Below are 17,391 nucleotides of genomic sequence, written 5' to 3'. Positions count from 1 at the left end.
TGCACCGTCTCGCCACCCACTTCCGTCTCTTCCTCGCCTCCCCCCAAGGGGGCGAGCCGGGCGCTCGTGGTTTAAACCTGCTGATCCGCAAAGACGGCCGGACGGTGAATCTGGGCGGGAAGACGTCGGTGCCCGTGTACCCCGGGGTAAGGGTGCGGCCTGGCCTGTCCTCCCCCCGCCCCGAGGGTGAACGGAGTTGCTAAAGTCACCAGAGACCGAGTTTAATTTGGCTCCCGAAGGAAAGGGGACCGCATCCTGGGCCTCCGGGGTGCAGACAGACAGGAGATGGGCGCTGCCCGGCTGGGGCGGGGACCTCGCTGCGGCCAACACGCTCCTCTGCTCCACAGGACGTGTTCTGCCTCCACACCCCCGGCGGCGGGGGCTACGGGGACCCGGAGGACCCCGCCCCACCGCCGGGGTCGCCCCAGCAAGCGCCGGCCTTCCCCGAGCGCGGCAGCGTGTACGAGTACCGCCGGGCCCAGGAGGCTGTGTGAGGGCCTCAATAAAGAGCGCTGAGGCCGCCCGGGTCTGTCTGCGCCGGCTGCGCCCTGTCGTCTGCGCGCCTCGGTGACGGGAGCACCGACACTCGGAGCTGAAGGCCCACGGCCAGGTGGTCTGTGAGCCCCGCCAGGGCGGTGCTGAACGTCACCTGTTCTACCTCCTGGGGACGGGGGGCAGGTTGAGGGGTAGTGCCCGCGCCCGCAGGCCAGCCTCCCTGCGCTCTGGCACTTACCGGGCTCAGCGGGCCCTCGGGCACCCCCCGGTACGTGACGTAGTCCAGGCGCCGGCCCCGCCAGGGTTTAGCCCAGAGGCCGCCCCTGGGCGGGCCTGCCAGGTAGAGGCGGCGCCCTTTCTCCTTCTCCAGGGCCCTGGGGGAGGGGCAGTGCCTGGTGTCACCGCGGCCGGGGCACCCGTCCAGGCCGGGGGACGGCGGTGCCTGGCCGCCCGGTCGCCACTCACCTCTGCAGCATCTCGGGCGACCTGGCCACCGACTGGTGGAGCCTGGAGGTGTTCAGTATCGTTCCTTGGCCGGGCCCGGGGACCCCCGCCCCAACCTCCCCTTACCACGCGAGCAGTTGTCGAAATTGAGGTCGCCTAGCAGCACGCTGAAGGCCACGGCCTCGCCGGTGTGGCGGCTCTCGGCCTCAAACTGCTCGGCCCAGTCTAGCAGCAGCGTCAGCTGACTGCAGCGCAAGGGCCCGTCTTCTGCAGGACGAAGGGGTGTGGGGTCTGCTCAGCCCGGAGTGCGGATGCATCTCCTCCGTTCCTGATCTGTGAGCCCACCCAGGCGCTCCTCAGGGCTACCGGTGCCAGGGGTAGTGAACAAACACCGGGACGTGGGGAGCGGAGGTGCAGCCGAGGGTAGGGGCCTGCTGCTGCCACGGAGAGTAGTGAGGCGGCCAGGCCACGTTCCGACGACCCCACCGGCAGGGCTCACCACTCGGTGCGTGCAAGTGCGTGCAGTGCAGGAATCCCACGATGCGGCGCCCGTCCAGGTTGCCCAGCTGCGCCTGCAACACCACGGACGGCCCCAGCTCCCCTTACCCGTTACGCCCAACACTCCGCCTCCTCCCTGGCCAGGGCGCGCCGCGGCTGGTGAGCCTGTACCAGTGCGGACAGTAGTCCCTTGGAAGCCAGTGCTTCCTCACGGCGCGCGTTGGGGAAGCAGCGGAAGGAGGCGCGCAGTAGCGGGTAGCGCGAGGCCAGCAGCAGCCCGCTGCCCAGAAGCTTGAGGTACGGCCCGGGCTGTAGGCCCAGCGTGCCCACGTCGTACAGCACCGGACCCAGATTGGGTGCAAGGCGGCGCACCAAGCGACGAGCCGCCCGCAGATCGAACACCTCCTGCAGGCACACGAAGTCGAGATCCGCGGGCACCGCGGCCATCAGCACCCCTCGCGGCGCTCTGGGCCACGGCGGGCTGCAGCCCGTAGCCCTGTAGGGCGAGGGCCGCAGGCCGGCTAGCAGCGCGGCGCCAATGGCCCGGGCCCGCTGCTGGCTGTGAGACAGGTTGCTGAAGCGCGCTAGCCCGTCGGGGAACAGGCACAGATTGGCTGTGAGAAAGACGAAGGAGCGCAGGGACTCAGCAGGCGCACGCCAGGGCGCGGGCGGCGCCCAGCAGGGCGGAGGGGGCTGGTAGCAGAAGGGGCGGCGCCAGGACTGCAGCGGCAGCCAGAGCAGCAGGCCGGGCAGCGCCAGGGGCAGACCGACCAGCAGCAGCAGCAGCAGCGCCGCCCCGCCGCCCAGCGCCGCTCTCAGCCCGTCCAGGCTGCTCGGGCGCGCGGTGGGTGCACAACAGCCCAGCAGGTGATCCAGGGCCCAGTAGGCCGGGAAAAGCAGCACGCGGGCCGTGCCGTGTAGCACATGTAGCACGGGGTGTGGGAAGGCTGAGGGCCGCAGGGCAGCCGGCGCCGGGGGCCAGTCAGGCGGGTGTTGCATGGCACACGGGGCTCCTTGGCCGCGGGCCGCCCAGGACTCTCATTCGCTGCCAGAATGCGACTCGTTTCGTAGGTGCGTCCGCGAGAGGTGCCAGGGAGTCACAGGGGCCAAGGCCACGGAGCCAATTCTGTGCGCAGAGCCGGTAAGGCCCTGTGCACCGCGAGTCTGGGGGTTCAGGCGCAGGCACAGAGGGGCATTTCGGGGAAGCCGCTCCCCTCATTCGCGCGTAACTTCGGCGGCCCTTGGGGCAACAAAAGGGAACGCGAAAAGGACTCTGACCTCGCAGCCCTGCCGCAGATCCTCCTTGCCCGCCCCGTCCACCCCTGGAGGCAGTGGGGGAGACCGCGAGCCCCGGCCCAGCGCTGGCGGGATCTGGGGCGCAGCCGGCATCAAGTGGAGGGCGGTTCTCCGAGTACCGCCGGCGCCCCGCCCCTCACTCCCACTCTCCGGCTCGGCACAGAGCGGGCCTGGCTCCCCGGCGCCCCAGTGTCCGACGCCTGACTTCAAAGACCCGACACCGGCTGAGGGACAAACTAGGAGCCTCACCAGCCCCGCTCCCCACCCCCACCCCGCCCGGCGCCTCGCAGAGCTCCCAAAAAGGCCTCCCGCCGTGGCGGCGGCGGGGCCCCGGGACCCTACCCCGAGGAGCTTCCAGTCTGGGGAGAGGGACCGTTGGTTCCGCCCTGCGTGACCGCTCCGCTGCAGCGCGCGAGCCACATGGAAGCCCGCTCCTCGTTCGCGGAGCCTCTGGCAGCCGCGCCGTCGGTTCCCAGGACAGTGACGCCCGGAGGTCCCAGGCGCCGCCTGCCTCCCCGTAGGTGCCCACCTCTCTAAGGCGGGCTGTGAGACAGCACCCGTGCCCGCGGTCAGAGGGTACGAGTGTCTCAAATAGCCCTGGAGGGCTGGCCGGTTAGCTCAGCCGGTTACAGCGTGATGCTGATAACACCAAGGTCCAGGGCCGCCACAAAAAAAAGGAAAGGAAAAGCCCCGGAGGGCGGTGGAAGGGCTTCGTCTGGTCAGGGTGGCGCCACACACGTTGCCTGCTGGGTCAACAGTCCTTCCCTGCCCTTCCCAGGGGCTGAGCAAGAGGCTCAGTGGTCTGGCTCGATCCCCCAAAGTCCTGGGCATCCTGGCAGGAGGGGCCCAGCATACCCCACACACCCTCTGTCCCTGGACTCCTTGCAGTGTGCTAACCCTAACCCTGTGGCCCCTCTGTTCCCTCCTGCGTTCTCTCTGGCTAGCAAGTGTACTGGGACCTTCTCAGTGGGGTCCTTGTTCCTGCCACCCGCTCCTCCCACTGCAGCCTGGGCTTCCTTGCCGGACCACAGGCAGGCACTCTCCTTTCCCACCTCGTGGGCCGGAGGCCACACAGGGCTTCCCCACTCTGTCCTTTGCTCCTCATGCACTCGCACCCAACCCACCCTGGCCTGCACCCCGTAGCTTCCTGCGTTGTCCACAAACCCTTCCAGTGTGGTCTGCAGGTTACCTCCCAGCGTCCCATCCTGCCCCATTCCACCTTTCCCCTCACGTGGCTGGCTTCCCCATCCTGCCTGTGCTGCTCGGCCCCTGCAGCAGGTGGGGTCTGCCCTTGCCAGCTCTGAACCCCCCACCCCAGGTCTCCGGGACTCTGTGGAGTGGGCCTCTTCCTCCCAGACCTTGGGTGTCTTGGGAAGGGGCCGCCACATGCTCAGGTTTGGGTGGGGTTGCTTTCTTCTGGCTCTCCTCCGTCTACTGCTCTCTTGCCCTCAGGTCTGGAAGCCCCAACCCCACCTCAGTCCCTGCCTAATATGGAGGGAGGGACCCCCACACCCACATGTCTGTCTCCTCCCCGCTCTGCTTTCTGCTCTGCACTGAGGTCAGAACTCTGTGCCCCTCACTGGTGCTGCTGGTGGCACAGAGCCATGGCACTTCCCTGACCACTCCACTCCTTTCCAATTCCTGCCCTTCCTGCTCCAAGTCTCAGGGGCTCTTGCTGCTCCCACCGCCAGATGAGGGGAGCCTGGGGGCCTTCAGGCCCACTCCTCAGCTGAGCCTCGGTCTTGGGGCTCTCACAGAGGCCCTGGGATGGGCGTGGCCCTCTAGGGTATGCAGAACTGCAGGGGTGTGGTGCAGGAATCTGGCAAACTCCCCCAGAGGAGGCAGCACCAGCCAGGAGTGCGGGCCCAGCGGCCAGCGCCCATGGGAAGCTTTAATGGCTGTGTACAGGGATGTGGGACAGAGTGAGCTGCGGCTTCACCAGATGAACATGGGCTTGCCATCGTCGTGTGCCAGCTGGTTGAGGCACGAGAGCAGCAGCAGCGCATCACTGAGCATACTGGGATGCACGGTCTCCACCACCACTTGCTGCAGAAAGTCCACAGTGTAGGAGCAACCCTCGGACGCGGCCAGCTCGGGCCGCTCACGCAGGATGCCGTAGGCATTCACCAGCTGCTCGGTCAGCGCCGGGTGCAGCCGCCCATTGTAGCCCAGGCTCTGCAGCCTGTTCATGATGCTCACGTAGCGCTGAGTGAGTGTCTGGCACAGCTCCTCGTCCAGCTTGTGGTCACTGGGGTTCAGGGAGGCCTGTGGAGAAAGCAGCCATCGGGGACCCGCCTTCCCCACACCTCCTAGCACACAGGCAGGGAAGGGGAAGACCAAGCGGCAAATGAAGCTGGCGCAGTTGCTGGGGTGGCTGTGGGAGGGCCACTATCAGAGGGGGTGTAGTGGAGGTGGTCCTGGGCGAGAGGCCCAGGGGGTGCAGGGTAGGCGAACCCACAGGGCTGAGCCTGACAGAGAGGTAGCCAAGGCTCAACAGTTGCTGGGGTGGCTGTGGGAGGGCCACTATCAGAGGGGGTGTAGTGGAGGTGGTCCTGGGAGAGAGGCCCAGGGGGTGCAGGGTAGGCGAACCCAGAGGGCTGAGCCTGACACAGAGGTAGCCGAGGCTCAATCCGGGCAGGACCAGGGGCTCCCCAAAGCTCCCCAGTGGGGCCTCTGCCACAGGGGAGGAGGGGGGAGGTCCCATTCCTAATCATCTGCTCCATCCGGCACCAGGGTCTGAGGACGGGGGATGGAAGGAAAGAGAAGGGCTGGCTCCTAATGCCCCTGGGCTGTCTGACCCAGGAGTCTCAGGGCCAGGCCTCCTCCTGGCTCTCTGCTCTGCCTCCTCTGGAGGCCTTCATTACTCTGGGCTCCATCCTCGGCACACCCCTTGTGGGACTCTCTTCCCCAATGCTTAACTGACACCCCAGCCAAACACTCTTGACCTCAGCACTTAGGGTCCTGCCCCCTCACCCACCAGCTCCTGGTGCCCAGACCTGGAGACTGGCAGCATCTGGGTCAGTGTCCACTCACTTCCTCATTGCCTGTGTCCCCCCAGCCAGGCAGTGACTGTGTTCTGCAGCATCTCTTCAGGAAGGCAGCCCCTCTTCCCCACCCCACCTGCCACTGCCTCTGCTCTCACCATCCTGAAGTTCTTTGTAAGTTTTGGACAAGGGCCCTGTATTTTCATTTTGCACTGGGCCCTGCAAATTATGTAGCCTGTCACAGATGCAGCTGCCCCCTACCTCCAGCTCAGCCCCTGCTCCTTCTCTGCACAGATGCACAGAGTCATGGATCTGAAGTGGAAGTCAGATGGGCTCTCTCCCTGCCTGAGCCCCTCCTACAGTTCCCATTGCTCCAACTCTCAGGGCCAGGGCTGAGCTGCAGGGTCCCCAATCTGGCTCTGCACAACCCCCTCTAGCTGCATCCTCCTGTGCCCCAGATGTCTGACGTGCTGGTTTCCAACTTGCTGGGAATACTTTTCTCCAGACAGGGTGCTCAGGCATCACCTCCCCCAGGAAGACTTCCCTGGCCTCCCCTCCCTGGCTGGTGGTGTGAGCAGAGCACCGAGCTCAGGATTGGGCTCAGGGCCAGCTCAGTCAAAGCGATCCCTGACCTCCAGCAGGTGCTCTCAGCTCTGTGCTCAGTGTCTTCACTGCCTGATCAGCACCTGGAACATGCTTGTCTCCCTGACAGCCTTCCAGGTAAAGGAGCACCCTGCACAAGGGGAGTGCCTTGAAAGATACCAGTGACACCCAGTGCAGTGGGGAGAGCGCTGTGGAAAGCCAGGTTCAGTGGCTGCTTCCCTCACCACACTGGGTCTGAGCCTAAGTTTCCCTGCTGTGAAGGAAGGGACGTGGAGGAAATCACAGCACCACCCAAAGGGTCCGTTTTGGGAATTATAGGAAATGACTGCGGTGAGCACTGAGCCCAGCACCTTGGGGAGACGGTGCCCTGAACCTCCACCACAGGAAATGTCAGGGGGCTCCCACACTGCAGCAGAATTGTGTTTCAAAATAGCACTCTGGCTGGCCCTAAAGGAAGAGAGAGGCAGGGGCGTCCTGGATGTTGAAGCATGCCAGGATGAGGCCAGGATCTGGCTGGTGAGAGACTAAAAGGCCACGCCATCATCTCTCAGGTCCCCTCCCTCAAACTCTCCTGACCCCATGGCGTGCATCACCTGCTGACCTTCTATCATGTATGTATTTAATGCTTATCGAAGTCCTCCCCAGCAGAGGGTGAGCTGCTTGAGAGCAGGGGCTGTATCTATTTGGTATGCACTTGGCTTCACACTAGTCAGGAGTGAATTGGACACAGGGAAGGTAGCTGTGGATCATGTAAGAGTCGGCAGTGGTTTGGACTATGGGTAGGAGCGGAGGATGAGAGAAGAGAGTAGATGGGGGAAAATATTTAGAGGGAGGTTCAGTAGGAGCTGGCGTGACCACATATCCATACCTCCGAGAGACCACGTGCATGTACACCATGCAGTCTTTCCATCCTGGAACACTGATGCCATTGACCACATGCTAACGATCAGGGAAATGGTACCACGTGTCACAGAATCAGTGTCTAATAGCCCTTGTTCTCTGAACACAGGGCAAGTGCATTAGAATTTAATAAAAAGGCAGCCAAAAGACCCTGAGCATGTTGACAGCACCAAAATGGAGTCACGTCAAACTAACAAAATTGAGTTAGGAGGCCACGAAGCAGCAGCCCTCACGCACACACACATGCCTGCAGCAGGACTTATCACAACGCATTCCTACCTGCAGACCGGTAACATACCCTACTGCGAGAACTTCAAGACTGCAGTGTTCCAGATAAGCTGTTTGCACAAGCACATTTACCTGGCAATGGCTGTCTCCACCAGTGGACCAAGGCCAACTCCTGCCATGAGCTCATGACCCACGAACCTCGTTTCAAAGCAGCTTACATGGACTTCTCTTTGTCTTTAAAACCTTCCCCTTTGTTCCAACCCCTTGGGTATACCTATGATCTGCCATAGCATGCCTATTCTGGATTGCAATCCCTGGTTATTCCCAAATGCACACATTTGTTCTGGAGAGCATGTCTGAGTTTCTTCTTAGGTTGACACCCCTCAGAGGACGGAAACGGAAAACGAATCCTAATTGACCCATAGGTTAGAGAGGAAATCCAATTCGGCTTGTGAAATATTTAGACCTAAACAGCGGCATGCCCTCCTGTCTAACCCTGTGGGAGGCAGCCAGAGCCCTGCTGCGAGGCGGGCTGGAGCTCTGCAGGCACGTGGGCCACGGTGGCTGTTGTAAAAGCACTGCAGCATTTGCCAGCCAGCTGGGACCCCCACCCGGCTTTTGCCCCTGGCCAGGACCCACTGTAGTGGTTGGTGGTTCTGTTGTACTGTTGTTCCATCTCTCTAATTAAAGGGAACTTCGTTGCCCTAAATATATTTATTTAAAAACAAAAAAATATAAATAAAAGAGATAAAAGAGAAAAAATTAAAAATACACTTTAAAAAGATAAGACGATTTAGGTGTTCAACTCAAGAAAGAAAAATAACAAAGCAAACCTAAAGGATGCGGAAGAAAGGAAATAACGAAGAGCAGAAATTAGGAAGCACAATCCAAAGCATCATCAGAGAGAATCAGCGAAACAAAACCGGGCAGAGCCGACCCCCCACCCAGGAGCCAGCACAGAGCGCCACGTGCGCCCCGCACCCGCGGCCCGCCTGCGCGTCACTAAGTTCCAGCCAATGGGATGAGACGATGACTGCGCGCCCCGCCCCCTGGAGGCGGAGCTCCGAGTTGCGGGCTGCGGGGACCAGGACACGCGGGAGGGGGGGCCGGAGCGCCGCCGAGAGGGACTCGCCTGGCCGAGGGAAGCGCCTGCGTTTGTGTCCCAGCAGCTCGGCGTGGTCCCCTATCTACAGAAGAGCGAAACTGCAGAGTCGTAACAGCAGACCGAGCATCACGGCGCATTGAAAACACCAGGGGTAGGGCTGGGTTATCATCAGACACTCTGTCACGCATCCCAGTGTGCTCAGAGGAAGGGGGGAGCCCATGGGACATCTCAGAGGGACAGAAAAGGCATTCTAGAAAAAATATGTGTTGGTGGGCCGGCCCGTGGCTCACTCGGGAGAGCGTGGTGCTGACAACACCAAGGCCACGGGTTAAGATCCCCTTACCGGTCATCTTTTAAAAAAAAGGAAGAAAAAGAAAAAAAATATTCGTTCATGATTAAAAAAACCCACAACCATCAACCACCAAAATAACTCTCAACAAATGATGACTAGAAGGAAAACGTATTAACCCGAAGAGGCAGATACTGAAACTGGCTCACCCTGCTTCTGTTCTAGAACCATCTCTTGCCTCCCTGAACTCTAAGAGGCTGGAAGCTAAACGTCAGCTTTTCCAGACTCCCCTGCAGCCAAGGTGCCCCTAGACCTGAGTTTCTGCCAACTGGACTACATGGGTGGTAGGTGGAGGTGGGCACCTGGGGAGGTAGTGCATGCAGGGGGAGCAGGTTTTTGGGGGACTGTGATGGCTATGGCTCTGGTTCTTTGGGGGTAGCTGGGTGTCTGCAGTGGTGACAATGGCACGTCCATTAGGAAAGTCCCTTGGTGTGTTGGCATTTTTTCCTGGCAGTATAGCAAACAAACCCAATTGTACGTCCGTCCTGATGCTTCTGTCACAACTAAACCTTCATCATAAACCCTTTTCTGCTTACATCGGCTAGTGTGGATTCTGTTGTCTGCAACCACAAATGTGGACTGATGTGCCCAAGAAAGAAGATCTGTCAAGTGGCCTGGAACAGACATCATACTTAATGGGGAGACTAGAAGTGTTTCTAGTCAAGGCAGACGGAAGATAAGGTTGCCCGTATTATTTGCTTCTTTTAAATACTCTACCCAAGAGTCTAGACAATGTAAGCTATGATATAATAAAAAAATGATTTTTAAGAATTAGAAGAGAGTTACAAGCTTCCCTATTTGTAGACAATATCATTCTCTACAAAGAAAAACCAAGATGAAATACAGGCTACTGGAACTAGTACGAGGGTTTGGCGAGGTGACTGGACACCAAATCGTACAGAAATCAAAAACAGCTGCAGCAGGTCAGTGAGTGGGACTCCAGGGAGCTTGAGAGGTCAGCGTGGACCCAGCCAGATCTGGTCACAGGGACCATCCAGCATCCTGGCACTGCCCTCCGTCCCCTCACACTGATGCTGCTGGATTCAGGGTCTCCTAGGACCAGGGTGCTGAGAGGAACAGAGTGGAGAACGTCTCCCAGAGAGCAGAAGACTGGGTAGAAGAGGGGACAGGCGTGAACACCAAGACAACTTTTAGTTGGGTTTAAAAGATGGCATAACTGTCTGTGAACTCATGCAAAAAAAAAAGACAGCAGGTTCGGCGAGGAAAGTCTGTGAGTTCTTATGGAACGACGGGCTCAGTTAAAGTGGCTCAGCCGCGTGGCGGAAAGCTGTGGCCTTCATTAAGCTAGTGACCCTGGTTTGGATAATACCAGGTTTGACCAGGTTTAGCAGGTCTGGGCAGAATTTCAGGGTTCTAGCAACCCCTGATACTGGAGTTCAATGTGTAGGAAAATAAAATGTTTTGAGGAAGGGAAATAAAAGGTGGGGGCGAAGCGGGATTAGATGCAGACGAGGACCAGCAGATGCCCCACCAGGCAGGTGGCCTTGAGACCAGGGGGCATCTGTGTGATTCCAAAGTGTGACCAGACATCAGCCAGCCTGCACTGCAGCAGGCTTTACCGAGGGCCAGCTGGGGGCGTCAGCCCAGGTCCAGAAGGCAACTTCTCTGCAGGTGGCTCCAATGCACCAGCTTCCCTGGGCGAACGAGGGTCTCGGGGCTTGGGCAGCAAGTGTGCGATCTCCACAGACCTGGTCATTGCTGATGGAAGGCGAAGGGACCAGTGGGTCTGGAACTGGTGATGGTGGTTCTTGGGTAAAATAACTAGAGAGTGTCATGGTGGGAGCCAGAGACCTCCCAGAGCCTGCCAACGTGTTGGGAAGCACCACACTGGCACTGACTTCCTCAAACACTGAAGAAATACCACCTTCCATACACTGCCCTTTCCTTCTCCTGCCTCTTCCCTAAAGCGTTGCCACTTGGTGCCAGGACTGTTAAATTCTGTGGCCTAAGCAATAACTCCCATGCCAAGTGCAGGGAGTGCCATGAAAGGGAGGACTGGCACAGCCAGCTCCTGTGTCAAGGGGCCGCGATTTTTATCATCTTCCATGTAGTCGGGCATTTTCAAAAAATAGGAAGCCTCTTTTCACAGTTTAATATCTAATTTGTATGTTGACAACTAGATTTTTCCTTGTAAGTAAATGTAGTCTTTGCCAACTAGCCATCAGGTGCAATATTTTTTGTTTTTTCTTTTTGGCGGATGGCCAGTACGGGGATCTGAACCCACAGCCTTGGTGTTATCAACACTGCACTCTACCAGCTGAGCCAACTGGCCAGCCCGAGGTGTGGCATTTTAGAGACATAAGTAAACATCATGCTTCTACAGTGTCATTTCCTGGGTTTTACATAGCCCCAGCCAGCCTTCCCTCGTGACAAAGCCACGGTGCTCCTGGACAGCAGTCAAAGGTCGTCCACCAGAAACTTGACCAGAGGGCCCCGCTGACACAAGCAACAGGAACAACGGGGTGCTTAGGAATAACCAACATTGTAAAGATGGGTCATCTACAAATCAATGCAGCTTAATCTATAAATCAATGCAAAACTACTAAAAGTTTGAGCCAGGTTTTTCCTGGAACTTGACAAACCAATTCTAAATTCTTATTGAAAAGCAGGGCCAGCCCGGTGGCGCACTGCTACAGTGCGCCGCTTGGGAGTGTGGAGGCGCTCCCGCCCAGGGTTCGGATCCCACATACAGACCGGCCGCTCACTGGCTGAGCGAGGTGCGGGAGCAACACCGAGGGTTGCTATCCCATTGCCGGTCCCGGTCCGGTACGGGCGCGACACTGAGGGTTGCAATCCATTGCCGGACACGAGAAAAGACAAAAAGGAAAAAAAAAAAAGAAAGAAAAGCAAAGGGCCAAGAAGAGCTGAGGATGTGAAAGGATCAAGGAAGGTGCCTGCCTCGAGGAATGCCCGGGCTCGGTGCCCCTCCCACGAGGGCAGCACGCAGACCAGAGAGCCCACGCAGACATGGGTCTGGGACAGGGACTGAGGCAGGTGCTAAACAGCTCCCTTTGCCCCGCCACTCCAAGCTCCACCTTGCTCTGAGCCCTGGGATGCTCGCCTGTTGGCCATACCAGTAGCCTCCTTCCTATGGGGTCCCCGTGGCTTGGCTGTGTCCCTCAAAACTGCCAACACTCTGTCCACCTGGTCCTCTCTGTGTCCTGGTCCCTAAGGCCTAGGGGCCGTAGCAGAGCCCTGCTCCTGCAAGCCACGGCTGTGAGCTCTCACTCAGCCCATCCTGATGCAGCAGCCCTCGTGTCCTGCTGTCCTCTGGTACTGGACGGGGGCTGTTCGTACTTGGGAGAAGAACTTCACCACCTTACACCATCCACAGTGTCATTTATGGGAGAATCAAAGACCAAAATTAAAACAAAACAAAACAAATACTTTCAAGCCTTAGAAGAAAATATAGAATTATTTAGAATATGGAAAACAGAATACTTTCAGGACTTTATGATAGTGAAGGACTTCTTAAACAAGACGTGAAAAGTACAAACAATAAAGAACAGGTTGGTAATACTGACCACATCAAAACCCTAACCAAAGGAAAAGGCAAGTCCACGCCTGGACCCCAAATCAACCCAGGGAACCAAAAGGTGTTCCTGCCCAGCCTGCTCACAGAAGGTGTGCAAGCCACAGATAAGGACCACCTGAGAAAAGTGGCCAGGAACATAGCAGGACTGTTTTCCCAAGAGAATCCTGGCTGGCAGGTTAGCTGGGACATTGGGACAGGGACTGAGGCAGGTGCTAAACAGCTCCCTTTGCCCCGCCACTCCAAGCTCCACCTTGCTCTGAGCCCTGGGATGCTCGCCTGTTGGCCATACCAGTAGCCTCCTTCCTATGGGGTCCCCGTGGCTTGGCTGTGTCCCTCAAAACTGCCAACACTCTGTCCACCTGGTCCTCTCTGTGTCCTGGTCCCTAAGGCCTAGGGGCCGTAGCAGAGCCCTGCTCCTGCAAGCCACGGCTGTGAGCTCTCACTCAGCCCATCCTGATGCAGCAGCCCTCGTGTCCTGCTGTCCTCTGGTACTGGACGGGGGCTGTTCGTACTTGGGAGAAGAACTTCACCACCTTACACCATCCACAGTGTCATTTATGGGAGAATCAAAGACCAAAATTAAAACAAAACAAAACAAATACTTTCAAGCCTTAGAAGAAAATATATAATTATTTAGAATATGGAAAACAGAATACTTTCAGGACTTTATGATAGTGAAGGACTTCTTAAACAAGACGTGAAAAGTACAAACAATAAAGAACAGGTTGGTAATACTGACCACATCAAAACCCTAACCAAAGGAAAAGGCAAGTCCACGCCTGGACCCCAAATCAACCCAGGGAACCAAAAGGTGTTCCTGCCCAGCCTGCTCACAGAAGGTGTACAAGCCACAGATAAGGACCACCTGAGAAAAGTGGCCAGGAACATAGCAGGGCTGTTTTCCCAAGAGAATCCTGACTGGCAGGTTAGCTGGGACACGCCACCCACCCTCCCTGCACCCAGCAGCCTGCGAGGGGCACATGGTATTCTTTCCGCACAANGCCACCCACCCTCCCTGCACCCAGCAGCCTGCGAGGGGCACATGGTATTCTTTCCGCACAAGCTGCTCCGTGGTGTCCAGCTGGGTGCAGACCCCCACACCTGCTTCCCTCCTACAGCCTGTGACATGTGGTGAGGAAATGTGCTCCATGTTTGCCGAAGCATTGTCCTTCGTGTCCCTACACAGGAGAAGCCTAAGTGGACAGCATCCTGGGGATGCACTGGGATGGGCCGAGGGCCTGAGGCCCTGCAACGAGGCCACCAGAGCTCAGAGGCTCTGGGACCTGCATTCTCTGTAGCTCCCTTTGAGGACACCCACAGGGCAGGGGAGCAGGCACTGGTCACCCAGTCGGGAGAGGGCCACGGTGCTCTTCAGGCTGCTGGCTTAGCCCCTGGGAACCAGAGCCACCCACCCGGGGGCCATTGTGGTGGCAAAGGGGGCAAGTGCTTGGCTGTGCTCAGAACACAGCCTGCCCTGCCTTCCTCTGAGGAGCGTGGGGCTGGCCACCTGGACTGAGCACCGCGCTCCCTCCTTCCCAGGACTCCCTTGGATCACGACACGTCAGCCTGGCTGGAATGCCCAACGCCACTCGCGGGCCAGCACCCCATCCCCACAGGCCCGCCTGCTGCTCTGTGGGAGATGCGCAGCCACACACCTGGATGATCTTCTCCGGAATGTTGGAGACAGTGAAGCCGTAGAGGCGCACGCGCTCGGGGAAGATGCTGGACAGGATCCTGCGGTCCAGCTGGAAGGCGATCTCCCCCACCAGTCTATCCCAGGCCACCTGCTTCGACTCTGAGGATGACAGGGGTCTCGTCAGCTGGGCCGTTGGGGACAGACTGGAGCCGTGGTCAGCGGCCCAGGCGGCAGCAGGGGAGAGGGCCTGGGTGGGGCGTGCAGGCTTGAGCTGAGCCCTGCAGCATCACTCACCTCGGGGGTTGTTGGGGAACTTGCTAGTCTTGCGGTGGGTCAGCTTCCGCTCCAACTCCAGGTTGCTTTTCCGAGGCATTTCCGTGGTGCGTGGACCCCGGGTGTCATTGACTGAAGCCGGGGAGGATGAGGTGCGAGGTGGGGACTGGGGGTTGTGTGGAGGGGAGGGGGGGGCAGGCAAGGTCCGGGTGGTGGAGTGCTGCACCCGGGAGGGGGCCTGGGTGATGTGGGTGTTGCTCGAAGGGGTGTAGTTGGTGGCAGCTTGGGGGGCAGGAGTGGGGGTGGAGGCCAGGACTGTGGCCGGGGAGGAGGCAGGGACCGTTTGTCCCTGGGGGGCACTGGGCTGCGTCCGGGCATCCGAAGTGTTGAAGAAGGCTGTTGTGGGACCGGGCATGCCCGTGGTGCCCAGGGGGGTGGAGGTCTGCAGAGGCGCACCCATGAACGTCATGCTGAGGGGCTCTGGGTCCTGGGCTGGCCGGGAGAGCTCAGTGGAGAGTGGGACTAGTGATGTGGGAGAGGGCAGAGATGAGGGGAGGGGGCCAGGAACTGGCCTGGAAGGGGGCCCCTGCCCCCAGGGTACCCTGCTGCCCCTCCCTGGGCACCCATTACCTTTGCAAGTGGCAGCAGGCCCCACAACGGCTGAGGAATGGGGCCCCATGCGGCATGTGTGGAGCGGCTCTGCCAGCCGCACCCTCGGGGCCTCCGACAGCACCGGGTTGCTCATGGGATTGGCCAGAACATTCTGAGAAACACCTAGAGGGGCAGCCGTGGAGGTGAGCAGGGGGCCAGTCTGAGACACAGCGGGGGGGCCTGCCAGGGGGCTGCTTGGAGTCAGGGGGCCGGTGGAGGGCAGGCCCAGGGAGCTGGACAGTGTGGCCCCAGGAGGCACCCCCGCGAGGGACAGGTGGCTGCTCAGGGGCCCAGTCAGGGGGCTGGTGAGTGGGCTGCTCTGTGTCCCAGGCTCTGGGCCTGACAGCGGCGAGTTGAGAGGGCCTGTCAGGGGGCTCACGACGGAGCCCAGTGCAGGGCTGGGCTGCGGGCTGCTTAGCATGTCAGCCAGGGGCGTCAGAGCCACAATCCCCACTTCTTCCAGGGCCGGTTCGTTGGCTGCTGCTGGGGACGGGGGCAGGAAGACACCTGGGAGACACAGAGAAAGCACGGAGACCCCAGGTGAGCCCCTCCAGGGGCAATGGGGACGGCAGTCACAGGCTCTCCCATTGGCAGGGCCTGGCCGCCGTGCCCGTCTGCCTCTGGGGAGCTGACTGGTCTGACCTGACCGCCCTGAGCCTCACTTCGTAGGTGGACCACAGCATTGGCTCGTCCGCCTCTGCGGGGGGTTCTGCAGGGCAGCCAGTGGACGCTCCTAGGTGCAGGGCTGCCCTGTTGTCTCTCAGTCCCCAGGCCCTCATCTATAACCCCGACTCTCTAGTCAATCCTCCCGGGCTCATTTCTCTGACCATCTGCCCACAAGCCACAGTGACAGTCGCTGCCCTCTCCTCAGCTGTGCTCACAGTGCTGAGCTGCAGACTCCCTCACCCAGGGGAGAAGAGTTTCCCAGGGCTGGACTCCCAGGTCACCTCTGTTCTCCAGTGGGGAGGAGTGGGCCTGGGCCTGGGCCTTCTGGGGAGAGAAGAGCCCCAGCAGGCAGGGGCCCTGAAGGGGTCAGAGCTACAAAAGGCAGGACCTCACCTGGCCGGTGCTTGTGCACAGCTTCTGCCCTGCAGTGCTCGGTGTGGGGCGTGGCCGCCTGCATGGGGAATGCGGGCGCAAGAGGGCAGGTTGGATCTGGCCACGCACCCCGAGAGTCCCAGACTCATCTCTTTAGACCTCTGGACCCTTGAGTGGGGGCCTGGGAGCCTGATCTCTTGGGTTCTGGAGGAGAGTTCTCCCAATGACCCCTGTGTGGAGAGAAGCCCTTCTGAGGCCCAGCTGCTGCAGCGGGGTGGAGTGCAGGGAAGGTTTTTGAGATTATACAATATAATTGAAAACTTTCACTTTGTTTTGTTATAAAGGCAGCACATTCTCATTATAGGGAAAGAATGGAAATACAGAAAAGTTAAAAAAAGATAAAAACCCACTGATAGTCCAATCGTGCCATGGTCGGTCACTACTGAAAAGCTCCGTGTTGCCTTGAGGACTCTGCCCACACGTTTCTACAGGTCAGTGGTTGGCACACATTTTCTGTAAGGGTCAGTGGTACGTACTTCCAGCTTTGCCCGCCACATGGTCTCTGTTCCAGCGACTCTTGTCTGCCATTGTAGAGTGAAAGTGGCCACAGACAATCCCGAGTAGAGTGCTCGAGGACGCGTGGCAGTAAAACACTGTTGATGGACACTAATTTTTGAGTTTCATAGACTATTCACATGTCATGAAGGAGTATTCTTTTGATTTTCTTTCAGCCATTTAAAAATGTAAAGTCCGTTCTTAACTCACAGGCCGTGCACAAGCCAGTGGCGGCCGTAGAGATCACGTATGTCCTCTCGTTTCCTGCCGCTTCTTGCCGGTTCACACTTGTGGTGGCTGCGGAGACTTCCGTCTTATGGACATGCCCCCATTTACTGAGCCTGTGCCTATCGTTGGGCATTTAAATTGCTTCCAATGTTCCCAATGACAGATAACACTACCACATAAATCTTTATAACTGATTTTTCTTTTCCTGGAAATGAACATTTTATTTTATTTCATTTATTTATTTTTATTTTTATTTTTTAAAGATGACCAGTAAGGGGATCTTAACCCTTGACTAGGTGTTGTCAGCACCACACTCTCCCAAGTGAGCCACGGGCCTGCCCTCAGAAATGAACATTTTAGAGATTCTCAATGCACACTGCCAAATCTCCCTTCTTTTTTTTTTTTTTTTTTTCCTTTTTTTTGTCTTTTTTCGTGACCGGCAACAGATCGCAACCCTCAGTGTCGCGTCCGTACCAGACCGGGTCCGGCTGCGGGATCGCAACCCCCGGTGTTGTGCCCGCACCTTGCTCAGCCAGCGAGCGGCGGGTCTGT

The 17,391-nt window shown here is 58.7% G+C and overlaps 3 protein-coding genes across 3 annotated transcripts in view; 1 reads left to right on the top strand and 2 right to left on the bottom strand.

Moving 5' to 3' along the window:
- Positions 1 to 523, top strand: part of OPLAH (5-oxoprolinase (ATP-hydrolysing)) — a 9,858-nt gene extending 9,335 nt beyond the window's left edge. Inside the window, exons 24-25 of the mRNA XM_008571701.1 lie at positions 49 to 146; positions 348 to 523. Of these exons, the coding sequence (XP_008569923.1) occupies positions 49 to 146; positions 348 to 494 (245 nt within the window). The 3' untranslated portion in view covers positions 495 to 523. The remainder of the gene's footprint in view (positions 1 to 48; positions 147 to 347) is intronic.
- Positions 500 to 2,436, bottom strand: LOC103589661 (sphingomyelin phosphodiesterase 3). Its single transcript, XM_008571700.1, has 6 exons — positions 1,609 to 2,436; positions 1,439 to 1,511; positions 1,066 to 1,206; positions 961 to 1,024; positions 734 to 869; positions 500 to 661 (listed from the first exon to the last, which is right to left on the bottom strand). The coding sequence occupies exons 1-6, from the start codon at positions 2,434 to 2,436 to the stop codon at positions 500 to 502; spliced, it is 1,404 nt and encodes a 467-aa protein (XP_008569922.1).
- Positions 2,437 to 4,668: 2,232 nt separating this feature from the next.
- The window catches only part of SPATC1 (spermatogenesis and centriole associated 1), a 39,041-nt gene continuing 26,318 nt past the window's right edge, over positions 4,669 to 17,391 (bottom strand). Inside the window, exons 2-5 of the mRNA XM_008571680.1 lie at positions 14,998 to 15,525; positions 14,389 to 14,889; positions 14,114 to 14,253; positions 4,669 to 4,998 (exon numbers count right to left, since the gene is read on the bottom strand). Of these exons, the coding sequence (XP_008569902.1) occupies positions 4,669 to 4,998; positions 14,114 to 14,253; positions 14,389 to 14,889; positions 14,998 to 15,525 (1,499 nt within the window). The remainder of the gene's footprint in view (positions 4,999 to 14,113; positions 14,254 to 14,388; positions 14,890 to 14,997; positions 15,526 to 17,391) is intronic.

This window comes from Galeopterus variegatus, unplaced genomic scaffold, assembly GCF_000696425.1.
Source record: "Galeopterus variegatus unplaced genomic scaffold, G_variegatus-3.0.2 Scaffold711, whole genome shotgun sequence".
Taxonomy (NCBI): domain Eukaryota; kingdom Metazoa; phylum Chordata; class Mammalia; order Dermoptera; family Cynocephalidae; genus Galeopterus; species Galeopterus variegatus.
The sequence above is the reverse complement of the archived record's forward strand: the minus strand, read 5'-3'. Positions and strand labels throughout refer to the sequence as shown.